This window comes from Glycine max, chromosome 10 (genome assembly GCF_000004515.6).
Source record: "Glycine max cultivar Williams 82 chromosome 10, Glycine_max_v4.0, whole genome shotgun sequence".
Lineage (NCBI taxonomy): Eukaryota > Viridiplantae > Streptophyta > Magnoliopsida > Fabales > Fabaceae > Glycine > Glycine max.
In genome coordinates, this window is record NC_038246.2 from 17,678,958 (window position 1) to 17,705,643 (window position 26,686).

The 26,686-nt window shown below is 37.0% G+C and overlaps 1 protein-coding gene and 1 long non-coding RNA gene across 9 annotated transcripts; one reads left to right on the forward strand and one right to left on the reverse strand.

Annotated features, from left to right (window-relative positions):
* Window positions 1-18,550: 18,550 nt before the first annotated feature.
* LOC121172863 (uncharacterized) lies at window positions 18,551-22,132 on the reverse strand. The gene is made up of 2 exons (XR_005886570.1): window positions 20,634-22,132; window positions 18,551-19,047 (listed from the first exon to the last, which is right to left on the reverse strand). It is a non-coding gene; the product is annotated as an uncharacterized lncRNA (long non-coding RNA).
* A 129-nt stretch (window positions 22,133-22,261) lies between these two features.
* LOC100787242 (probable E3 ubiquitin-protein ligase RHC1A) lies at window positions 22,262-26,422 on the forward strand. 8 transcript variants are annotated; one of them, XM_041005651.1, is made up of 3 exons: window positions 22,262-22,615; window positions 23,648-24,684; window positions 26,229-26,422. In XM_041005651.1, exon 2 carries the CDS (start codon window positions 23,749-23,751, stop codon window positions 24,676-24,678), a length of 930 nt encoding a protein of 309 aa, XP_040861585.1. In that variant the 5' UTR covers window positions 22,262-22,615; window positions 23,648-23,748; the 3' UTR covers window positions 24,679-24,684; window positions 26,229-26,422. The 8 variants fall into 8 exon arrangements, with proteins under 8 accessions (XP_040861585.1, XP_040861583.1, XP_040861584.1 ...); XM_041005649.1 differs by having other exon boundaries at window positions 26,260-26,422; XM_041005650.1 differs by lacking the exon at window positions 26,229-26,422 and adding an exon at window positions 25,147-25,518.
* Window positions 26,423-26,686: the final 264 nt, after the last annotated feature.

Genomic DNA, 26,686 nt, shown 5'->3' on the forward strand with positions numbered 1-26,686 from the left:
TTCCTAAGGGTTTCCTTATCAATGCTAAAGTTGTCAGATAACATCATAAGGTTCCATAGAAGAGTATGTTGGGGATTGGATCGACTTTTGGTCGTCCTCTTGTTCTTGGTTGTATGTTGTTCTAGGTATGCTAGAAGTGGTGTCTATTCCTTGGAGGTTTACAGTAGGGAACTGGTTGTGTGACTCAGATCTAGTTAGTCCTACTGGAATTGAACGGGTTCTAGCCGAAAAAGACCTTCTGGCTGACTCATATTCAGTCCTAGAGGCTTCTATCCTTGATGAAAAAGAATTTCTCCTATTGATGGTTATCTCTACCTTTCCGGAGTTATCTTGCTTGATATGTTCTATGGTCGGAGCGGGTCGGGGAATAGACGGTGTTGCCTTATCCATAACCCATCTTTCGGGAAGAGTTACCTCATCCCATTTTATTTATCTCGGGAGAGAAACGTTAGCCTTTGTCATATCAGTGATAAACAAGGTTGTTTCTCCTTTTTGAGGTTTTAACAGGACTCTAGATGCACAAGTATTCATGACCTTATACTGGATCCTATAAATTAAGGCTGCTGGGATTGATCCTTCTTTCATGTCTAGGCCATGAAAGTGGATGTTTAAGAACAGAGAGTCAAGAATGTTTCTGTCCATCAGACTCACTGTTTTGTTTGGATAACAGTTAAAATATATTGGACCTTGTCCTAGGCTGGTTTCGACTGTTCCAATTAGGGAGTCTTCAAATTGATTATGCCTAATGTCTCTTAGACACATTAAAACTGCTGCATCTATGCCCATATCAATTAAGGGCTTGATGGCTACTTGTACACAACCGATGTGTAGATATTTATACTTACGGCTATGTTCATAAATTGAATTTTTTTAAAGCAAATGAAATTCTTCCCCTATATCTTGTCCTAGAGGAATATTGTTTTCTACTGTTTTGATTATGTAATCAAAGTTGTGTTTGTCTTTTATTGTTTCAGGAACGTATAGTTGATCCTGAGGGATTTCTGGAATGTTCCAGTCATCCATGTTTTGATTGATATCTTCGAACCGGACTTCCTCATCGAAGAGATTGTGTTTTGGGGCGACCTCTTGGGTCTGGTTGTCTTGATCATTTAATAAATTGGAGTTTCTTGAAGAAGATGATGAGGAGGAGTTTGAGCGAAAAGAGATACGGGAAAAAGATCGTAATAGTCTAGACATGATTATAATATTCTCTAATATCTTTGCCCTCATGTGGTTCCATAGGAATATCTCCGTAAGTAAATATGTCACAAAATTTTTCTGGATCTGGATTATTTTTAAGAAAAACTCTTTTTTAAAAAAAAAAAAACAGTTTGAACGGCAATCCTATAGCCACCAGTGTATTATGTCTTGATATTTTGGTTAAATAGTACACCTTAGCCTTACCGCCCTTTATCCAACACGGGTCTTACTGCTACAGTACCATTCAACTAAAATATTAGACTGCTGTACTTCCAGGAAGTACTGTTCAAACACTTACTGTACAAATCAAAGTAAAATATTACGTGTACTATACAAGACTTTAGTTCCAATCCATATATATATATATATATATATATATATATATATATATATATATATATATATATATATATATATATATTCTTGGTAGAAGTATGTACACAGGGGGAGAGATATACACGTTTGTCTATTTAACAAAGAGTAACCCATAACCGAGCGGTTATAGATTAATTCACAATTAATTAGTCTAAAAATTACCGTTTTGCGTGCAACTTATAATTTAACAAAACCCACCTCTGAACCACGCTCAGGGTTTCATTCTGAGCGTTTATATATATATATATATATATATATATATATATATATATATATATATATATATATATATATATATATATATATATATATATATTGCCTAATTTCGAAAACAGGCCCCGACAGGTGCAGAGAAACGCAAGAAACTGGAACCAGAGAGGCGGCACACAAATCGAGGCAGGATTTCAGCATCCAAAAATGTTCATTTTTTTTTCTTCCTTATGGCTAAGTATGATGTCAAATCAAAGGAAAAAGGTGGGCCCTTTTGCTCCACTAAAAATAGGACATGTGGCAATTGCTTTTAGAAAAGAAAATGAAAAAGAAAAGAAAATCATTTTTTTTTCTTTTATAAAAAGCCCAAATCTTCTCTCTCTTCCTTCAGAAAAATTTCAGCAGCTTCTTCCTCCCTTTCACGTTGATTTTTCTCTTCTTCTTCTCCACCATTGTTGCCTCCATTGAAGCTCCAAATTCCTCTTCATTTCTACCCCAAATTGCAAGGAAAAGCTATTTTCGGAACCTAGGAGCCTACCTCTACTTCGTGGGGCTTTAAATTTCAGGTAAGGGTGGACTTCTTCTCACTTGAAATTTGTGGGTGTTGGGTTTTTGGGAGCTATAATGGGTAGTTCTACTAGGTTATTGCCTTAGGGTAGTTATTTGTGAAGGAATTTGTTGAAATTATGCTAAACTTGACATGTTTGATGTGAGCAAAACTACCCATGTTGATTTAGGGTTTCATAATGATGCTTTGTGATATATGTATGCTTAAAATGTAGATAGAAAACTGGTAGAGATGATGGGGAGAGTTAACTTAGGGTTAAATGTGATAATGGTAGTGTTGTAAGTGGAAAAGTGTGAGATTTTGAGGGTTAGAAAAGCCAAATTTGGGGTTAGTGGAGATTGGAGTCTAAAGTGAGTTGATTCTAGTTTAGAATGTCAATTTGGACTTGTAGAAAAGCTTGGGCAGAGCAAATGAGAAAAATGAGTGACAAATGTGAAAGAAAAGAACCATTTATAGGATAAATTGGGTGCTGAGAGGTCAAATTTTGAATAGGTAGAGTTTTCACCTTAAAACCAGTTTGAGCAAGTCTAAATCAATGTTATAGACTTGATGAAGATGAGAGTTTACCCCAAAATTACCCAATTCTCATTTTCACCTTTCAAACCTTGAGAATTCACTAAATTGGTGGGTTTTGGATACCTATATTTTGCTTTACCTTGGTTTGAAGTTTGTTTTTGGTTTGAACATGATTTAGACATGGTTTAGGACTTGTAGGATCCAATTTGAGTGAAATTGGATACAAGCAAGCTAGAATTCGAAATCTGCCAAATTATACAGCAAAAGCTGTCAAATTGTGCAGCAAATTTTACCAAATGTGCAGAAAAATGGTTGTGCAGTGCTAGTCACGGGAAAGGTAGTACATCTCGTGTTCTAGGCATTCTCTTGCAGATCCCAACGGTCAAAATTTAGATTTCTGTATTAGGAACCTCCAATAAAATTTTCAAGGCGATCCAATGGTTAATGAATCGGAACGAAGAGAATGTTGCTGGGGTATGTGAGTGGGAAAAATTGTGGAATTTGAATGAGTTTTGTGCAGAGTTTTCTGCCTCCACTTTGTTTTTCTTGGTTTAGGGTAGTTTCATGAAAAATGGAATTGAATTGTTTGGATATTGTGAAAGCTTGGAGGGGTTGATGGGGACCCGGTGCTGAGAGGAACGAGGATAAGGGCTACGTAGGAGTGCGTGAGTTCAATTTAAAGGTGGGCAACTAGCGATGGTGTGCTTATGCTTGACTTTTGGAAATGGGATAGTTGATTTGCATCATCGCCCGATCGCCACCTAGTATCACATATGACGGGTGCCCCATAATCCAATAAGCTTGATGTGGGAAAACGTGGAAGAGTCAGTCTTCCTACTTTTGTTTGTTGACCACAGAGTGGTACCTAGAGATATATCGCGGGGGTCAGGAGACCTTGGGGACGTCAGGTGGGGTGCTATTGCCCAAAACCAAGCTTGGCCAATCCCGACCCAACCCGGGCATAGTCAGTCAGTGAGAACCTGTGACATACCTAAGCACTCCAGCTCCTGGCAGTCAACCAATAAAAGAACAAAGTCCACGAAGCAAGGAGGCTTGTGTGGCGGCTGGCCAACTATGTATCTTGGGTGGTATCCGAAAATTACCCTCTAGTAATCGATTACCATTCGTGCGTAATCGATTACAGGGTTTAAAATTGGAGACAGGATGTTAAGTAGCTTCTGGTAATCGATTACCAATTGTGTGTAATCGATTACATAGTGCTACCTGCTACTAGTAATCGATTACCATTTATGTGTAATCGATTACACAGTGTAACTTGTAGATTCCAATGTGTAAAGGCTGAGTAATTCGTTTTTGGGCACTGGTAATCGATTACATACTTTGGTAATCGATTACCAGAGAGGAAATCCCTTGGAAAAGACATTCTGACTATGCGTAGCCGTTATGGGACGCAATGTATTGTTACCTATGTAGTTAGATTTCATTTGAAAGAGTCTACCCACTTTCTTTCATCTCTTGTAGATCGCGATGGCAGCGCAGTTGATCCATGATCGCGTTGTGATGGAGTGCCTAGAGGGTGTTTGGGAGACCCTCGAAGGCAATGAGAGGTGCCGATTCCGTGGCACAATTCAACTCACTGCTACTTCATTAGTACATCCGAAGGAACCAGCACGCACACTTCAGTAGCCTGTGGAGTGGATACTACCTACACCTACTCCATATCGACTAGTTGAGCCGGTTCAAGTGATAGAGGCGTCATCCTTTGAAGAAGATCCAGAGGAGTTACCTCCTGAACCTGCTATGGACGCCCTTGACTTACCTGAGGATGATGAAGACCCACTCCCTGATGTTGATTCCCCAGAGGATATTATGTCAGCATCTGAGGCAGACTCTACAGAGGAGAGTGGCCCTGGAGGGACAGCGAATAGTGACGACTCTTCATCATAGCAGACGGCTCCTGAGACTAGGCGTACATACTTTTTGTGGGTGGGTGTATCTAGTTCAGACTGCTAGGTTTACTCTTTTGATTTTTGGGTGGGTAGACCTATTGTATAAAAATTTTGATGATTGTATATATTGTGGCTGAAGCCACCACAGTTGTTACCTTTGCTCTGGATGTCACTATGTTATTTTGCAGACTCCCATATTTTGGACAGTTGTAGATGATAAAAACAATTATGTTTTATCTTGTTATTTGAAAAGGAAATGTTAAAGAACTTTATTTGAAAAGAGTTTACCGACCGCATCTTATTATCTTTCACATGACAACCTAAAATGATGGCTGGTATATTTTTGAAAGAGGAAAATAGTTTGGAAGTTATGAGTGATAAGAACGAAATGAATCCAAATAGAGTTGTGAACTGGCCATTCAGGACTCTATAGTGATAATTTTCCTTCTGAATTTAATTACCGTGAAATGAATAACAGTGCGAAAAAAAAAATTCCCCATGGTTTCTGCTATTTAATTTACTACTATTAAACCAGTCATTATTTAGGGACGCCACAATTGGTGGTATCAGAGCAAAAGTTGGATTCTAGTGAACCTATCCATGGTTTTACTGTGTGAATGTTGTGTATCTCTGAAACTTGGAAATAGGTTTCGGGGAGTGACGTTAAGTCACAAATTGTGTGTAATTCTACCTTCTTGTCTTAAGCAGGAAAGTGCAATTGATTTAGTAGAATTGTTGTGTATATATATATATATATATATATATATAGAGAGAGAGAGAGAGAGAGAGAGATATTGTTGTAACTGTCATAGCCAATATGGTACACTCTCTTAGTAGAATGTCTTGGATATTGATAGCTTCCCTACAGGTTAGGTATGGCAGGACGTGGTAGGGATCAGAACCGTGATGCCCTAGACCGCATCACAGCCGTGCTGGAAACGCTAGTGCAGTAACATGATATGGAGCTGGCAGAGTATCGGGGACTCATGGCTTTCCATAAGAACCACCCGTCGAAGTTCAGTGGGGACTATGATCCAGAAGGTGCTAGGTTATGGTTAGCTGAGACTAAGAAGATTTTCGAGGCGATGGGTTGCCTCGAGGAGCATAAGGTCCCTTATGCGACGTTCATGCTCCAAGGAGAAGCTGAGAACTGGTGGAAGTTCGTGAAACCTACATTAGCAGCACCTGGAGGCGTGATTCCTTGGAATGCCTTCAAGGAAAAATTCCTAGACAACTATTTTCCATGAGATCTCAGGAAGCGAAAGGCAAGCAAATTTCTGGATTTGAAGCAGGGAAACATGTCCGTTGGAGAATACACGGCCAAATTTAATGAACTTCTACAGTACTGGCCTCAATACCAAGATGCTCAGACCGAAGAAGACATATGTGCTCAGTTTGAGAATGGGCTTCGACTGGAGATTCAACAGGCAGTTAGCTACATGCAAATCACAGATTTCAATCAACTGGTGACAAAGTGTCGAATATTTGAAGACAAGATGAAAGAGAGGCAAGCCAGAGGCTTTGGAGGACCACAGAGAAGCCACCCTTTTAGAGGAAACAGTAATAAGAGGATGAACTCATATTCCAGCAACAAGGGGAAACAACCTATGGCTACGTCCAACATGAGCCAGTCAAAGGGAACTGGGGTACATTGCTTTCAGTGCGGAGGATCGCATCTTAGGAGAAATTGCCCACAACTCCAGCAGACACAGGAAAATCGTTGCTATATTTGTGGCAAGGTAGGCCATTATGCTTGGGAGTGTAGAATAACTGGGAGACCGACGGTAACTGCCAATTCTAACACAGTCAATCGTGGATCTACTAATCCCACAAGGAGCGATAATGTTAGCAAAAACAACAACATTAATGATGGAAGACCAAAGGTACCCTCCCGGGTATTTGCTATGAGTGGATCAGAAGCTGTTGCCTTCGACGATTTGATACAGGGGGTGCCACGCATTCGTTCATATCTCATGCATGTGTGGAGAGGTTGGGGTTATGCACGACGGAGTTACCATATGATATTGTGGTGTCTACTCCGACTAACAAGCCTGTAACCACTTGTCGGGTGTGTTTAAAGTGTCCTATAGCTGTTGAGGGTCGATCTTTTATGGCGGATTTGATTTGTCTACCTTTAGCTCATCTAGATGTGATCTTGGGAATGGACTAGTTATCTACTAACCATATCTTTCTAGACTGCAAAGAGAAGATGCTAGTATTTGGTGGAAATGTAATTCCAAATGAACCATTGAAAGAGAATGATGCCAACAATGGAGTGGGGGATGTTCGAACCTACATGGTGTTGTTCTCCATGAATGTGGAAGAGGTCTCTGAAGTTAGCAGTATACCGGTGGTGTCAGAATTTCCAGAGGTCTTTCCTGATGACATTTATGAATTACCACCTGAGAGAGACGTGGAATTCATTATTGACCTGGTGCCTGGGGCGAATCCAGTGTCAATCGCGCCCTATAGGATGTCTCAAGTGGAACTAGCAGAGGTGAAGGCACAAGTGCAGGATCTCTTAAGTAAATAATTTGTTCGCCCAAGCGTATCACCGTGGGGAGAGCCGGTCTTACTGGTTAAAAAGAAGGATGGAAGTATGACGATGTGCGTAGACTACCGGCAGCTGAACAAAGTCACTATCAAGAACAAATATCCCCTACCAAGGATAGATGAATTGATTGATCAATTGAGGGGAGCGACGGTATTTTCGAAGATCGATTTGCGATCGGGGTATCATCAAATCCGAGTTAAGAAGGAAGATATTCCGAAGACTGCATTTCGAACTCAGTATGGGCATTATGAGTATTTAGTCATGCCATTTGGAGTGACTAATGCTCCGGCTATCTTCATGGACTATATGAACCGTATATTCCATGATTACTTAGATCAGTTCGTGGTTGTGTTCATTGATGATATCCTAGTGTATTCAAGGAATAAGGAGGAGCATGAAAAGCACTTGAAAATTGTGTTGCATATCTTGAGGGATAGGAAATTGTTCGCCAAATTGTCGAAATGTGAATTTTGGTTAGAGAAAGTGCAATTCTTAGGGCACGTGATTTCTAAAGACGGAGTTACGATGGATCCGATTAAAGTGGACTCGGTTATGGAGTGGCAACAACTGACAACTCCAACAGAAGTTCGAAGTTTCTTGGGGTTGGCCGGCTATTATAGGAAATTCATTGAGGAATTTTCTATGCTAGCGCTACCCCTAACTAAACTGACTCGTAAGAACAAGAAGTTTGTCTGGAATGAGAAATGTGATCAAAGCTTCCAAGAGTTGAAAAGGCGGTTGACAACAACTCCAGTGTTAATTTTTCCCGACCCTAAGAGACCATTTGAAGTGTATTGCGATGCAAGCAGGCAAGGCTTAGGGTGTGTATTGATGCAGGAGGGAAGGGTAGTGGCTTATGCTTCACGTCAATTGCGTCCTCATGAAGTTAACTATCCGACCCATGATTTGGAACTAGCAGCTATGATCTTTGCCTTAAAGATTTGGAGGCACTATTTATATGGTACTCGTTTTGAAGTTTTCAGCGATCACAAGAGCCTCAAATACTTGTTCGATCAGAAGGAACTCAATATGAGGCAATGAAGATGGATGGAGTTCCTCAAGGATTATGATTTTGGTCTTTCCTACCATCCAGGAAAGGCTAATGTAGTAGCCGACGCGCTAAGCCGGAAGTCTTTATATGTTGCGACCATGATGATTCTGGAACTAAGATTGATAGAGGAATTTTGAGATCTAAATCTAGCAATTGAGATGCGACCCAAGAGCTTATTTGTGGGAGCGTTGCAGATCACCAATGAATTCGTAGATCACATTCGTAAATCTGGCTAAGTGTCACTCTTTATCCTTCTTGGAAGGTACCAATGGATATGGTACTTCCTTGCTTTCAACTGAAGTAATCTCTCTCTTTTTCTCTTGAAACCTCACTCTTGCTCTTCTTTTTTTCCTTATCAACCTTCTCTTTTTCTTTTTCATTTTTCTGATTTTTTTTCTTTTTCTACTTCTTCTTTTTCATTTTATTTTTCTTTTTCTTTTTCTTGTTCTTCCTTCATCTTTATTCCTATTTCACTTTCTTTTATTGGTGTCTCTCTCACCTGTTGGTCATCTTCATCTTCCACAACTTCCTTAAGTTCAACAAAATCAGAAACTGGTTCCAGTGCCGGCTTAGCTGCCGATTGCTATTTATATCCCTCCACCTTCTCTTCAGCTCTACCTTCATCAGCCTGAATTGCCATTCTGCTCCTTGTCATTATAGCTTTACATTCTTCCTTTGGATTCTTCTCAGTGTTAGCACTAAAGCTTCTTGACGGCCTATCCACCAACTGTTTTGCCAGCTATCCCACTTGGACTTCCAAATTCTTAATGGCTGACTCTGTGTTCTTATGGTTTGACATAGATACCTTCATAAATTGAGCCAGAGTTTCTTCCAGCTTCGTTGTTTGATCATAGAGACTAGGCCCTTGTTGTTGTGGCCTATTAGATGGACCACCCTGGTCTTTGTTGAATTGGTTTCCAGGGTGATTCCTCCACTCTCCCTGCTGTGAATTATATGGTTGGCCATGTTGAAACCCGGAATATCCACCTGCATTGAAATTTTGCCTTGGCTAGTTCCCCATATAATTGACTTCATGAGCTGGTTCTTCATTGGGGATATAGCAGCCAGAATTATGAGCTCCACCACAGATGGCACACCCTGCAACCTGCAAAATAGTAGATGGTAAAGATTGCGCAAAATGTATTTGAGTTGGCAACTTACTTAGTGTTTTGGTCAATGCTTCCAATTGCTTGGACAACAACTTGTTCTGTGCCAACAACGAATCTTGCGATGTAAGTTCCAGAAGACTTTTCTTTGTTGTTACGTGGGCTCTATCTCTAAGAATAACAATGTCACTTGCAGCCATATTTTCAATAAGATCCATGGCTTCTTCAGGGGTCTTCAACTTTATTTTTCCCCTAGCAAAAGCGTCTAATAGATGCTTGGACTGTGGCCTTAACCCATCAATAAAAATGTTGAGCTGAATCAGTTTTGAGAATCCGTGAGTGGGTGTCTTTCTCAATAGACCACAGAATCTTTCTAAGGCCTCACTTAAGGATTCATCTGGAAATTAGTGAAAAGAAGAGATGGGTGTTTTTCCTTCTACAGTCTTAGACTCTGGGAAATACTTCTTCAGAAATCTCTCAACCACTTCATCCCAAGTCTTAAGATTGTTGCCTTTGAATGAGTGAAGCCACCTCTTAGCTTCTCCAGACAATGAGAATGAAAACAAGCTCAATTGAATTGCATCTTCAGGCACACCAACCAATCGAATAGTATTGCATATTTCAATGTAAGTATCCAGGTGTGCGTATGGGTCTTCATTTGGTAGACCATGAAACATATTATTTTGAATCAGTTGTATCAAAGAAGGAGGATATGTGATTGTTTTTGCCTGAACCTCTGGCCACGCTATACTGGAAAAGAATTGCGGTGCAGTGGAACTTGAGTAATCTTCCAGGGTCACTCTTCTTGGCTCTTCAGCCATAATAACTTCTTCAATTAAATCTGTATGAGATTGCCCTGGAATAGAAAAGCTAGAAGACGCCTCGGAAGATCGAGGTTCTTCTCCTGGAGTTGCTGCTGCTTCTAAGTCCTGCAAAAGTTTTCTAATTCTCTCTGCGTTGTGCCTCCTGCAAGTAGCATTAATCTCCAAATCGATGGGGATCAAATCACTTGCAGTAGATCTTCTTTCCATACAAGAGAAACAAAACAACAATTATCTATTTCAAAAGAACAATGAATTTGTATAGTAACTAAAATATGAACAAAAAGAATCAATGAATCAAAGAGAAAAATATAAAGCAATGCCGTAAAACTGAACTGAACTCTTCTAATGAATTAAGTTCCCCGGAAATGGCGCCATAAATACTTTGTTCATTTTCCCATATGGTTCCTTTTTCTCCAATTTTCAACAAATATATTCAAGGGAAATGAAACACCGAAAAGTGCACCGAGTCATTAAGTATTTAAAATTAAAACGAAGTGATCCGAGTATCGAACTCAGGGAACTTGCTTATTAGGCAGTGTTTTATTCAAAAGTAAGGCATTGTTGGCACAAACATTGATAATTGATGGTTAAAAACAGAAACAAAATAATTCTATGGTAAAAACAATAAATGCAAGTAAAGTTGATAGCAATAGGTAAAAAGCGTTGGGTCTTTCTAACAAACGAGTTTATGCATATGAGGATATTTCTCTAATTAATCATGTTATTGTGTTCTATGTTGTAGCCTAAAGTACTAAACCTCGATCCCTCGTAAGTTTAGACTAATTTAACCTAAGCTTCGTCCGTAGATCCCTCTTGAAAGACTAGGCTTAACTTAAACAACATTATCATCACAGCATATTCAAAAAAACAAAACCCCACAATCCATCACTGGTAATGTAGTTATTTTGTCCTGCTTCTATCAAGTTCTAAGGCAACGGTACATTTCCCAATGCTAAAGTCACCTAACAGTACACACAAATGGTTGATCAGGCCAAGAACATGCAGTAATTAAGCATTGAAAGAAGCATTGAACACACAAAACACAATTAATTAGATATTAAAGATAATTACATCAACTGTTCCTTAGAAATCCCCAACTAGGGTGTTTAGCCAGCCATACACAGAAACCCTAACACAAATGAGACAAAGAGTACAGAATAATTTTTGCTTACACAAGAAGGGGGATCCCTCCTCCTCTTCTTGGCACCTCACAATCAATCTGACACTCACTAATCTCTCTAAAAATGTAGAACCCTCGGCTTCTGTGCACAGCTGCTCCTCTTTGCTGCCTCTAGAGTCTCTCTCAAATTTTGAGCCAATTACTATACTATGGAAATTCTGCTGTGTGTGTACCCTAATTCTGACAATTCAGGCTTAAATAGGCTCTAAAATCGTGACGTCCCGCTTAGCACCACCCTCGCACTTAGCGCGAGTAAGTGGATTTGGGCTTGGCGCCAGTCATGCGCTGAGCCTAGCAAGAGACAAACGTCTCGCTTAGCGAGCTGATCTTGCGCTTAGCATGCGGCCTTGATTCTTGTGCTCTTCCAGATTCCTTTGTCACGCTAAGTGCGTTGAAGCTGTGCTTAGCGGTGGATGCACGCTGAGCCCATAGGGTTCACTTAGCGCGACTGCCCCTTTTAGCACTTCAAGATTTTAGTCTCTTTTGACCTGAAATTATGCATATTTTATCATTAAATCACATGGGAGATACTCTAAAGACAGCTATTCAAACAAAACAAGATTTATATACAAATTCCTACAAAATAACTATAAATTGGGGAACTATACAAGTTTTAGAAAATGTTTTCTATACAAAAGTTAGTCGTATAAGATGACTAACACTCACCATTTTACTTCTAGTCATAACAGCCTTGCACTCCTCCTTAGGATTCTTCTCTGTGTTGGCTCCAAAGCTTCTTGACGGTAAGTCTGCCAGTTGTTTTGCCAATTGTCCCACCTGGACTTCTAGATTCTTGATGGTTGACTCGGTGCTCTTTTGATTGGACATGGATACTTGCATGAACTGAGCAAGAGTCTCTTCCAACTTTGTTGTTCTATCATAGAGACTAGGCCCTTGTTGTTGTGGCCTGTTAGATGGTCCACCCTGGTCTTTATTGAACTGATTGCCAGGGTGAGTTCTCCATTTTCCCTGTTGCTGATTATAGTGCTAGCCATGTGAAAATCCAGAATACCCATCGGCATTAAAGTTTGATCTTGGCTGGTTTCCCATATAGTTCACTTCATGTGTTGTATCTTTAGTGGAAATACAACAGCCAGATTCGTGAGCTCCACCACATATAGCACAACCTGCAACCTACAAAACAGAAGAGGGTGAAGGTTGTCCAGAATGTAATTGGGTTGGCAACTTACTCAATGTTTCTGTCATTGCCTCAAGTTGCTTGGACAACAACTTGTTTTGTGCCAACAATGCATCCTGTGATGAAAGCTCTAGCAGGCTTCTTTTGGTTGGGATGTGTGCTCTATCACGCAAAATTGCGTGGTCACTAGCAGCCATATTCTCAATCAATTCCATGGCTTCTTCGGGGGTCTTCAATTTTATTTTTCCCCCTGCAGAAGCATTTTAAAGCTGCTTGGATTATGGCCTTAACCCGTCAATGAAAATATTGAGCTAGATTGGTTCTGAAAAGCCATGAGTAGGCGTCTTGCTTAGTATCCCACGAAATCTTTCCAAAGCCTCACTCAAAGACTCGTCTAGAAATTGATGAAAGGATGAGATGGCAGCTTTTCCTTTAGCAGTCTTAGACTCTGGGAAGTATTTCTTCAAGAATTTTTCAACCACTTCATCCCAAGTCTTAAGACTATTAGCTTTAAATGAATGGAACCATCTTTTTGCCTCTCTAGACAAAGAAAATAAAAACAAGCTCAATCTAACAGCATCCTCAGGCACACCAGTTATTCTGACAGTATTGCATATCTCAATATAGGTAGCTAGATGTGTATACGGGTCTTCATTGGGCAGACCATGAAACAAATTGTTCTGAATCAACTGAATTAATGAATGTGGATAGGTTATATTATGAGCTTGTACCTCTGGCCGCGCAATGCTTGTGAAGAATTATGGCACAGAAGTACTAGAGTAATCTTCCAGGGTCACTCGTCTTGGCTCATCAGCCATGATATTGGCTTCAATTAATACTGTGTGAGATTCCCCTTGTTTTGGAAAACTAGAAGATGCCTCAGAAGATAGAGGTTCTTCCTGAATTACTACTGCCTCAATGTCCTGCAAAAAATTTATATTTCTTTATGCGTTCCTTTTCCTGCAAGTTGCGTTAATTTCCAAGTCTATGGGAATCAAAACACATGCAGAAGACCTTCTTTGCATGCAAAACAAGCAAAACAACAGTTAACCAATTCCAAAGAACAATGAATTATGCAGTAACTAAATCTTCACAAAATAAACAATGAATAAAAAAATATAAAAAAAAATAAACGCCTGCAATTTGAACTAAACTTTTCTAAATAAAAAGAAGATTCCCCGGCAACAATGCCAAAATACTTGTTCCCACCCCTAGGAATACTACTTGTTTGTGTGGGTGCGAAATCTACCGACAAGTGCACCAGATCGTCAAGTAAATAATTAAAACGGAATGACCTGAGTATTGAACTCGGGAACCTGTTTTACTTGGAAAAATGTCATTCAAAACACAGTTGTTTGTAAAATGAATTAAGTATCATGAATTGAAAATAGAGGTATATTCTATTGTAATCAAAGAAACAGTAAACGTGAACAATTGAGTGTGAAAACAAATAAGCAAAAGCATTGGGTCCTTCACCTGAGATACTTGATGCAATTAGGGTTTTTCTCTATTTGAAATTATTCCTGTGTTCTATGTTGAGGACAAAAATACCAACATCGATGTCTTGTGAGTTTGGACTAATTTAAACTAATCTTCATTCGCAAATGTCTCTTGTTGAACTTAGCCTAATTTAAACAGCATAATAAAAACTAGAACCCTGCATACTATGTCTAGCACTACAGTTATCTAGCCCTACTCTATCAAGTTCCAAGGAAACAGTACATTTGTCAATGCTAAAGTTCCTAACAGCACACACCAATGGGTGATCAAACCACAAACATGCATACAATAAGCTTAGATAGAAACATTGAACACATGAAAATAACCTCAAATAGATGATAAAAATATTTACATCAAGTACTCAGTAGAAATTCCCAACAAAGGATTTTAGCCCTCCCTTACAAGGGAGCAGCTTTCACAAATAGGATAAGGGTTTCAGAGAAAATACCAGATTACAAAGCAGTGGGGATGTCTCCTCCACCTCTAAGAACCTAGAAAATCACTCTAAAACCTAGAATCTACCGAAAAGTTAAGACCTTTTCTTCCTTGCTCAGCTTTTCCTTTGTTCTCAGCACACAATTCGCAGTCAATTCAGACCTCTTTCACGTCGTCACACTCTCTCCTTTTTTGTGTGCAAATTAGGCTTCAAAAGGGCTTTCGGACCTCGAAGGCGCACTTAGCGCTATTCTCCCGCTTAGCGCGAGTAAGTGATATTTGGCTTAGCGCCAATCTTGCGCTTAGCGCAAAAAAGACAATCGCCTCGCTTAGCGAGCTGCATACGCGCTAAGTGCCTGCTGCCGTGGAAGAACTCTCTTCAGGCTTATCCTCATGCGCTAAGCCACTGCTATCTCACTTAGCGGTTTGGTCTCGCTAAGCGCATGGTTCAGGCTTAGCGAGATAGCACTTTTTGAACCTTCATAATTTTCTCCTTTTTACCTGAAATTGAAGTGAAATTTACATTAAATTCAATAGGAAGGCTTCTACTAAGCACAAATGAAAACTAAACTAGAAATATTTACAATCCTACCAAAATTTAACCATAAATTGGGAGATTTATTTACATTTTGGAAACTTTTCTATACCAAAAAGTAGTCGTAAAAGACGACTAACAAATATACAACCAACTCTTTAGTCTTTTCTCTCAATATGTTCAAGGTGTTTTGTGTGCTTTTTAAACTTTACAATAATTAACAAGAGCGCGTAAGATTCATATCTTCTTCTTCAAAGATTTTGGTATTTATAACATTCATCTTCAAGTGTTTGTTGTCTCTCAACGGTTGAATTCTTCACTTGATCTTCATATGATGAAAGTGGTCGTTAGGGAGCATTTAATGCTTGCATTAAATGCATGTCCCTTATTGATGTAGAGAGTCCATTCTTATAGGTTATCGTGTTGAGTACTTCAGTAAAAAGTCACTTTACATTCGTCAGAGCAAGTCTACACACCAAAGCGCATCTTTTGATGATGATCAATCAACACTTTCAGATCTTGGAATTCATTTATTCTTCATAAGACTGTGTCAGATCCTAGGAGAATGTTTCTGCAAATATAATTTTAGACATAGAGAAATTAATGATCTTCTTAAATTCTTATCTTAAATGCCTAAAGAATCAAACACACAATAGTAGGCTATGATTAGATCATGCATTAGATGTTTTTTTTGCCACATGTATTTATTTGCATCTAATCAAAATAATTAGGAGTCTTGATTCTTCTTAAGTGATAATTTAACTTTTGGTTTAACATATCAGAATTAATCCTTTGTATAACCTTTAAGATGGTTATTGCGAAAGTAGATAAAGTTACCTTATATGAATGTTTGTAATTGGATGATATTATAAAAGAATTCATATTGTTAGTAGCACGATATTTTTTTCATTATTTGATAAAAAAATTACAAGCCCTTTGTTTCCATTGATAATTTTCTAAAGTAAGTTACACTAACTAACCCTACAACATTGTGAAATTACACATATATTTTTTATGTTTTTTTTTAACATTTACAATAAAGGTCATTATTAGGTGTGGATATACAAACATTTTCAAGCCATTAAAGGCCCAACTCGTGAAGCTTGTATTTTATGCGGGTCAATCAAAACCAATCCGCTAAATAAAAACTCTTATTTTTTTGGTCCTTATACGTGTAGAAGCAAAGCTTCATGATGAATCAAGATTGATTCAAAGATGTTTTGATGATGCCAAAGAATCAAGAGTTAAGCAAAGTTTCAAGCAAATATTCAAGAATCAAGTTTCAAGTTTCAAGTTTCAAGATTCAAGATTCAAGATTCAAGAATCAAGTTTCAAGAATCAAGAATAACCAAGATCAAGATTCAAGACTCAAGACTCAAGACTCAAGATTCAAGAATCAAGAGAAGACTCAATCAAGATAAGTATTAAAATTTTTTTCAAAACATTGAGTAGCACATGAAGTTTTCACAAAATCATTACCAAAGAGTTTTACTCTCTAGTAATCGATTACCATATTATAGTAATCGATTACCAGTGGTTTTAAAATGTTAAGATTTTCAAAATTCAAAATGAAGAGTCACATCTGTTGATGTGTAATCGATTACACCTTTATGGTAATCGATTACCAGTGACTGTTTTCGAAAAATTCATTTCCAAAAGTCACATTTCTTCAAGTGACTTGTTTCTGAAGATTCTTTCAAAAGTCATATCTTTTAAAGTGATTAGTTTTTAAAGGAATTGCCAAGAGTTACAAGTTTTGACTTGAGTCATCAAGAAACTATAAATATGCGACCTTGGCATGAAACAATTTAATTCATCTCAATCATTTCTTTCAATCATCTTTGAATATTTTCTTTCATCTCTTTCAACAGTTTTTCTGTTTCATCTTCTCTTCATCTTTCTAAAAGTTTTTGTTCAAAACTTTCTCTTCCAAGAAAAGTTCTTTGTTCAAAAACTTATGTTATTCATCTTTTTCATTCTCTTCTCCCTTTGCCAAAAAGAATTCGCCAAGGACTAATCGCCTGAATTCTTTTTGTGTCTCTCTTCTCCCTTTTCCAAAAGAACGAAGGACTAACCGCCTGAATTCTTTTGTGTCTCCCTTCTCCCTTGTCAAAGAATTCAAAACGACACAGTCTGAGAATTCTTTTGATTCTTCCCTTTCCCTAATACAAAAGTGTTCAAAGGACTAACCGCCTGAGAATTCTTTTGTATCCCCATTCACAAAGTATCAAAGGTTTAACTGCCTAAGATCTTTGTCTTAACACATTGGAGGGTACATCCTTTGTGGTACAAGTAGAGGATACATCTACTTGGGTTTGACTGAGAACAAGAGAAGGTACATCTCTTGTGGATCAGTTCTAGTGGAGGGTACATCCACTAGGTTCAAAGAGAACAAGGGAGGGTACATCCCTTGTGGATCTTTGCTTGAAAAAGGATTTTTACAAGGTTGAAAGAAATCTCAAGGACCGCAGGTTGCTTGGGGACTGGATGTAGGCACGGGTTGTTGCCGAACCAATATAAAAACTCTTGTGTGTTTGTTTCCTTCTTCCCTACTCTTTTACTTTCCGTTGTGCATTTAATTTCCGCTTTTACTTTCTGTTAAGTTTCTCTTCTACTCCTCATTCTCTTAACAATTTAGTAAAAGCCTTAAAAAGAGTAATTTTTTTAATTAGTAGAGGTTTAGGAATAATTAATTCAATCCCCCTTCTTAATTATTCTGAGGCCACTCGATCCAACAATACGGTCCATGAACCCGCGAATAAACGGATGGGTTCGTAGACTCAAATGAAAATAAAAAACTTAAAAAAATTTATTTAAATTAAAATATATTTTTTCCTTTCATTTTTAAGCTAAGAAAATGTGAGAAAGGAAATGAATAAAAAAATATAAATATAAGCATTGAATTAAATTAAATATTAAACATTTAACTCTAATTATTGAATTATTTCAACATGTTTAAATTTTGAACTTGTCTTAACAATATTTTTATTTTGTAACTAAACTATAGCAACATTTAAAATATCAAAGTCTTAACATATGTAACTAACATATACCATTTATAATTCAACATCAAGCCTTCTAAATTAAAGATCAAAGTATGCTCATATAAAAAAAAAATCAAAGTCAGCGGACTTGCCCTTGAGTTTCACGGACTATGCCCAAAATTTGCTATAGCTTCGTGGGTTAAAAAAAAAAAAAAAGAGGCCTGTTATCTGTGCAGTCTGTGGGTTTAATGTAACACCTCAAATTTCAAATTGAAAATATTATTTGAAACACTTTAATTTAATTCATTTTAGAAATATGCGTCACTTTTTTTTACCGCTACTTATAAATAATAAAAACATCTTTTTATAAAAAAATTTAAAACAAAATGCAATAGTAGGAAAATGCTAAATAGTTGCATCGAATTAAAATAAATGCAAATGTAGAGTAATTCAATTTCCATACATAAAATAAAACTTGTAGTGTCAAAAAGAAATATACAGATACAGTCCATAATAGTGTGATGATAAACAAAATACATTTTTCATCCCTACTACAACAAAATACATGTATGTGGAGAAAATATCTCTCAAAATACATCAAAACTATAAAGAAACTAGGACCAAAGCAGACCACTTATTACACTAAAAGTACAAAACTAACTAAGACGTGTCTTCGAAGGATCGTCACTCTTCTCCTCAAACGTCAATTCCAACTGCCTCGGTAGTTCCTGGTACTCCTCCATCTCCTCGGATGACACATTTGAGTGGTTACCTCAGTCCTCTGTATCCTTCACTGGGTGTACTCAATGCACACTATATCTAATCTATCTGCTGGCACTACATGGACTCAAGTATGGCAGGTGTAACGTGTAGTCTGAGTTACGTTGCAGGGCCATACCCATTCTCTTTGTCAGCTACACTGAGCCCACATACACCTTGGTGTACTCGGCATCATTAGTACCTAAAAGGTGTTGGTTGTAGGGGTGAGTCCTTCGCTCCTCCAATGCCACAAACAGAAGGCAATAGTAAAACAAAATTAGAACATACAATCTACATAACCACTGCATGTGGTTATCTAAACAAACAACACTCTCGCATCCTAAGCGCATAACTATCACACTTATTTCACTACAGGGCCCAATCACTGCCACCAATCCTCCTAGGTCTTGATGGTCTTACAAAATCATGTGGATGATAGTCGGGAGCAATCACTACATACGGATACATTGTACACCAACCCTTCATCTCCCAACTCAAAAAGTATAGTCCCAGAGTCTGTTAGGAGTAGCAAAGTGAGGTCTGTGAGTTACCCTCGCCAAATGATTGCACCAAATACCGAGTAGTCACCACTCATTAATTTCCTTAGGTTCCTTGAACCTCTCTATCCATTATACCCCGGTGTATCTTTGTCCATCATCCACTTCCTCAACATAACCTCACCTTCTCATAGAAGGAAATAGAACCAATGGTTCCTTAATCTCTATCCAATCCTCTTGATTGTTGTCATTGCATCGCATGTGTAGCCCTTGTGCCACGTGCATCAACATACGCGTACAAACAAACAAGAAAGAGAGACGAGGCTCAGGCCTACATACTACTCTTAGGGAACCAGTTGTGGTCCCTTAAGTGGTAAAACCACTTGTCACACAAAATAATTGAACATCATAACAACTGCAATTATGGCTATCTAAATAAACATAACTAACAATTTTGTGAGGGTTGAAATTATCATTCAATAATCATAATAAAATACTACATGCAAAAACATTTTAGTAATTTTATCAGTAGAGAATCATTACAATTTCAGAATATATATTAGTCATCAGATCTTGCAGATAGAGCCATATAATAGAAACTAAATCAGCAGTTAATGAAAATAAATAATTCTAAGATGATTTATATGGAGGCATGGATTCTGAAGTTAAGCTATCTACTGTCTAAAATCACCTTGTCGCTCGGTTTTGCAAAGTTTTGTTCCTAATTTTTAGTGCTCTCAATGCTCTGGGAGTCGGATTTTCACTTATCTTATATTCTACCCTACATTTTCAAATCTAGCAAATTCATTTTTGAGGTCAAAACTTTGATAAAAATAGTCCATACTCCTGTAACTCTCAGTCCAAATTCGTGACAGATTTTTCATTTTGCTAAAGGTCCTTAAACTTGATTTATTTGTAACTTTTGCTAGGAATCTCCGATTTGGGTGAAATTTTAGGCTAACTCTATATTTTAACATGAAAAGAACTCATTTTTGGTATCAAAACATCAAGGAAAAAAACTCATCACACATATTCAGGACATGACAGCAAGCTCGAAAATTTCAAATCAACATGTTCAAGGAAGTTCAACAACAAGCATATGGTTCAATAATTGGAGAGACTCCCCTTATCCCTTGTAGACTCAACAAAATTTAGAAGGAAAAAAGTGGGAGTTCAGATTCAAGTTTCCAACCTTCAAGAGTGAAAAATAAGATTTTGAAACTACAAGTGAGAATAGAGCAAGAAAATGAAGTGAAAATCAAGTTTAGAGTTGAAAATGGAGGTCACTTACCTAAGCTTGATGGAAGAAGGGCTCAAGAAAACTTGGTAAAACTTGGAAGAAGAAGAAAAATATGGTCTCCTCTTTCTCCAAAAGCTTCAACAAAATGGGAGAGTTGGCCTAAGCTTTGGCTTTTAAAAAAGCAACACTTATTGTAGGTGAAATGGTTGGACCAATGGAATTACAAGGCCTAATCCTTATCCTAATCTTTTGGATTAGTGTGTTAACTTCCTAGATTAGTGTGCTAACCTCCCTTGGGATATGTGTACTCAGAGTGAACCTTGCATAGAGTTCACTCACACAGAGACAAATTACACTATGACTCAATGCAAATTGCAACTCTTGCGCAGACGGAAATCTAGCTTAGATAATTTTTATTTCTTTGTCAAGCTTTAATAAATCAATAGCACGCACACACACACACACATACATAACACGAAATTTTATGATTAAGAACATATATCTACTGAGATTAAATTCATACATGCACAAACGACACAACATAGAGTTTTCTTTGTCAGTCTAAGTTGTAATTTTTAGAGTGTTACAACTTTAACTTATTTTAATTATTCTATATCATATAATTAGACACTTTAATTAGTCACCAACTAGTTAAAATAAAATTTTATTTTTAAACTAGTTATATAGTCATTTATGAAAATGCCCTCCACTTTCTTATGACTCAATTACTCTTTTTCTAATTCTATGGAATCTAGATCACCTTTAATCAACCTTTATTCCCACTTAATTTCTAACTTTACTTACATTAATTACTAATTTTCTTTCAAGCTTCTAATTTCTATTTCTAAACCAAAACCCAATTATTATCATCTAGGTCATTAGTAAGTTGACCATTATTTGACTAGAAAATTTTCTCTGAATTATCTTTATTCTTTCTAGACTTTAGCTTAAAAACTTAAGAGTTTAACCATGTCTAGGTATCCTATGGTAACATCTCATTTTTTATCATTTCAACAGTCTAAAAACACTTTCCAGTCACACGACAAAACAATAACACTATCTATCATAGACACATGAAAAATTGAGATGTTACACTTAATGGGACGTCCACAATCATTGACCTACATACCCATCTTTATTCATTATAAAGAGTAGAATATAATGTTTTTCAAACAAGTGAGTGGGTTGATATAATTTATAAATGTATTAATATATACTTTTAAAAATAAGGAGATTAGTGTAAGAGTAGATAAAAGCAATAAGAGTTTGTGTAATTTTACGTAGAAAAATACTTAGATACAGTTACTTAAGTACGTTTGCTAATGTTTTCTCCAAATAGAATTAGAATTTCATTTCGATAATAGGCATGCATGCATTTATCATATTGATTATTCAAGTTAAACTCCAACTCTCATAGGAGAATATAAATTTTATCCTTTCATATATCTAATGTATAATTAATATAATCTATTGAATTATAAAATGTATGAATAAACTAACGTAAGGTTATTTTAACTTTCAAATTAATTAAAGGTTAGAGGGAGAGCTTTGGACAACTTTGTTGCCCATTATGATTTTATCGATGATTGTCTCGTAAAAAGATACCTCCTTCAAACGTATAATTTACTCAATTTTTTAATATTTTAAAAATAACATATAGAACCCAATCACACTATGGAGAGGAAGTAGAACTGTAGAGGAAATGAAGCATGCGGTGCCAGCTAAGCTGGATGTCGGTTCCTCGTCAATAATCGTCTTTCCCTGCCTCATGCCATCATCCAGTGGTTAGGGTCGGAGAGCTTGCCCTCACTTTTCTCTTCCATCTTCACTCTCAGTCTCACTCACTCACCATTCACCATTGCCCTTTGCGTCGCTCTAAGCAACACGTCCTTTTCGATCCACATATTCCAGTGTGGTACGCTGTTTTTTCCCCCAAAAGCCGCATCTTTATTTTATTTGTCTTTTTATTCTCATTAATTAGCTATTCTGGGATTCGGAGGGATGATGGGTTTGGAAGAAGCTTCCAGAAACTGGTGCGTTCACACTTGATTCCTCCATTTCTCGAGAAGATGCTAAAGATCTATTACTTTCTTCACTTGTTTTTAAGTTTTTTTTTTCTTCCAACATTTGAAGATAGCAAAACAAGATTATCCCCTCAACCTAAATCCGTAATTTTTTTTTATAATTATTCTTAAGAGTGTAAAATAATTAAATAGACACATTTAAAATCTTGGCAAGTGGGGAAAAACAATCGAATCTGGGGAACTTTCCAGAATTGTTTCTTATTAACAACAACGCATTCTCATGACTTTGCATGTAACTTTACATAAATCACTGATTTTTCAGTAATGTTTTTTCTTACAATTAAAATCATCTTATTATGTGATGTTTTAGTTTTTAACAGAAATGGTATGTATTCCTTTTGATCTTAGATTGCATGTAATTTAATAACTATGCATAATTAAGATGCCAATTTTTTTATTACTTTTGAATCTGATAATGGAGTTGTTTCTGCTTGTGCTGTGTCCGTCGTCTTTGCTTCTTAGATTGTAAGTCAAAATGAATAACTTTATTGTGGGACTGAGACAGGAAGCATAGTAGTGTGTAAGTCTTCTTAAATTTTGGGAATCTTAAGTGGAAGATTGATGATTACTTATTACCATGGAAATAAACAACATGGAAGGTTTTAGGTGAAATGTGTGAATCAATATATACTTTTTTTTGTTCTCTTATGTGAATCCCCTGGCATTTTAGAATGTTTGCTTAAGAGTTACAAATCAGTGATAAATTTTATAGATGCCTCTTATATAAGTATTGATGCTTGTAAGTGATTAATTCTTCATACTGACAATTTGAATAGTATTTGGTGTGCAGAGCAGCATAGCATTTAGTTCAATTGGTGTTTAATCTCTAAATTTAACCAAGCCAAATGGTGTTGTGTGATCCATGTGACCGATCTTATGTAGTAGGATAAGGCTTTTGTTGGTGGTGGTGATGGTGGTGTTTAATATCTAAATCTGAGTGATATCCAATGTTCCTTGACTGTTATCAAATTTCTTTTGCAGTATATAAGTCATCATGCTGTTGTGACAGTTAAAGATAGTGTGGTGTGGAGAAGGAGCCTTGTGATTAGTTGTTTGAGACCACCAAGGACGTAAACAAGAGGATGTCAAACAGTAGGAACACTCATTGGTGTTATAGTTGCAGGAGGCCAGTTCGGCTGGGGCGGCGAGATGTGGTTTGTCCTAGCTGTAATTTGGGATTTGTTCATGAACTTAATGATATTGTCCATGTTAATCCTTTTGACCTCTTTGGAATGGACAACAATGAAGAACGAGATCAAAGGCTTGGACTAATGGAAACATTCTCTGCCTTTATGAGGCATCAAATGGCAGATAGGGGGCGAAGCCATGACATCAGGGTGCGAACAGATTCAAATCCTGAACACAGTGCAAGTTTTGCTCCTCTGTTGATCTTTGGTGGCCACATACCTTTTAGATTGTCCAGACATGGTGGCTTTGAAGCTCTATTTAATGGGGCTCCAGGAATCGGTCTGACACAGGGTAACACAGGCGATTATTTTATCGGTCCTGGACTAGAAGAACTGTTTGAACAGCTTTCAGCTAACAACAGGCAAGGTCCCCTGCCGGCATCAAGGTCCTCGATCGATGCAATGCCTACCATCAAGATCGTGCAGAGGCATCTTCGATCAGATTCGCATTGTCCGGTGTGCAAAGATAAATTTGAACTGGGATCCAAAGCAAGACAAATGCCATGCAACCATTTATATCACTCAGATTGTATTGTTCCATGGTTGGTGCAGCATAACTCCTGCCCCGTTTGCCGCCAAGAACTGCCGCCACAAGGATTGAGTAGTAGTAACGGTGGCGCCAATGGTAGAAGTAGAAGTGCAAGGGTAAGTAGTAGTGGTAGGGAGAGCCATGGAAGGAGAAATCCATTTTCCTTTTTGTGGCCTTTTCGTTCTTCTCATTCTAGCAGTAATGATGAAGCAACAGGAAGCAGCACACCAACACCAACTATCCCTGAGAATAGCCATCATCATCATGCTGGGTATTCTGGGTGGCCATTTGAATGACTTGGTGTGAGTATAACATTTTCTTTTGTTTATTAATATGCTCATGTTGATTTAAAAATCTTATGTACTGATGCTGCTTGCTTGGGGTGAAAACGGTTTGAGATCTGAGCCTACCAGTCTGGATTTGCTTTCTAAAGTTGTCAACTATTTTTGTATTAGTGGTTATTTATGCATAATTGTTTGATTTTTTTTTTTACGATAATTGTTGTTTGAATCTAATATTCAATATAGCAAGTTTTCTTTGTTTTGTAGGAGCTATTTCATATAATGTTAAATAAGTAGCTTTAAGAAAAGCTTATAGTTAATGCTTTTGATGTGAATTTTGTTTAAAATGCTTTAGTAAGAAATGAATTTGTCTAAACATATCTATTATTTTATGAAATATAATAAAGGAACTCATTTAAATTTTTTAAAAAATATAACTAAATTTAATATTATTTTATTGATAATATTTAGGTGTGTATGCAGTAAAAAAAGTGTGTTGTAGATATACACAAGTTATACCCAATGAGTGTAGCTTAATTGTCTACATATGCTGAGTTTGTTGGGGGAGGATCTGAGTTCGGTTCGAGAGTATATACTCTTATGGAGGGATGATGAGTTTTAAATATGACCAAGTCTCAAATGAAAATTATTCTCACAGCCTATCCGAAGGACCAAGCTTGTGAGGAAACAAAACCTTGGGGTATCATGGTGGGTATCAGGGGAGAGCTTAAGATATAATTACGATGCTACGAAATCAAAGATATACACAAGTTATTATATTTATTTAATGTTACGCAATTTAATCTTGTTTTATTCAATTGAGATAATATTTACATAATTACATGTAATTGGGTATAAATATCTTGTCTGGAATAGTTCAATTTTTTTTTTACTGACGGGAAAGTTCAATTATAAAAAATAACTTATCTTGTTAAGCATTTTTTAATGTAAAATATCCTTAATTAAGTTAGCATGAAATCTTGAGTGAGCGTTAGAGTGATTTTCCTCTTTTAGAAAAAGGGAATTTGATTTTGGAAGCAACAATTTTAGGATCTCCTGACGTCCAAGTCAATGTTATAAAGAAAAAACGTAAAACATAAACAATCCACAACGGAAGGTTAATTTTGAAGATAGTTTGTTTAAGTTTTTTTTTAAAAAAAAATAAGTGATTTTTTTAACAAAATGAATAATTTTATGAATTTATGATGTGGTTGTCTAAATTATTTGTTTTAAAAAATATTTTTATTTATTTGAATAAACAATGTGTTTCTCTAAATTATTTTTGTTTTAAAAAATATTTTTCATTTATTTTAAGAAACAAATTCTATTTGTTTATTAAAATGATACTTAAAAAAAACACTTATTTAAAACTTTTTTTAAAAAAAATTTAAACAAACTGACCCGTCGTTGCTAAAATCATAAATGCACATAAAGAATAATAAAGTGATAATTAGAGAATATTACAAAATTACCAAAATTATAAGTGCGTTGATGCTGGCGGAGGCGCTGTTCATGGAGCACGACCTGAACTTCCATGTATGCATGACGTTGTATTTGACTTCCAGGTTAATGACGAAGTTGATGATCTTGCTGCAGATCCTTCCTCGGTGACTTACGACAGCGCGGAGGGAAACCAACGACGGCAGCAACGGTATCGTCAGGGAGGAGAAGCAAAGTGAGGATTTTGTTATGTGATAACGATTCTAAGAATGGGTTTTTGCTCTTCTTTTGAGATCCTAAAATGAAACTCTTTTTCCTTTCTTTATTGTGTTAATTATTGTTTTGATTAAGGGTAACATATTAATGAATTTTGATTTACATGTGTCTTGACAAAAATTATTCGAGGATGATGTGAGTTTTATGGGAATGATGGTGATGGAAGTGGTCCTTAGAGGTGTCGTCGGAAGGGGTGCAAGCATTCCCGAGAGGTGTCACCAGAGTTGTTGAGAGAGGTGGTGAATGCATTGACAAAGAGGAGGGAAAATTAAGAGGAAAAAGATCTTATGTCACTAGAGTTGTTGAG

Coding starts and splice junctions, on each gene's coding strand:
- LOC100787242 (XM_041005651.1), top strand. CDS start 23,749: ATGTCAAACAGTAGGAACACTCATTGGTGTTATAGTTGCAGGAGGCCA.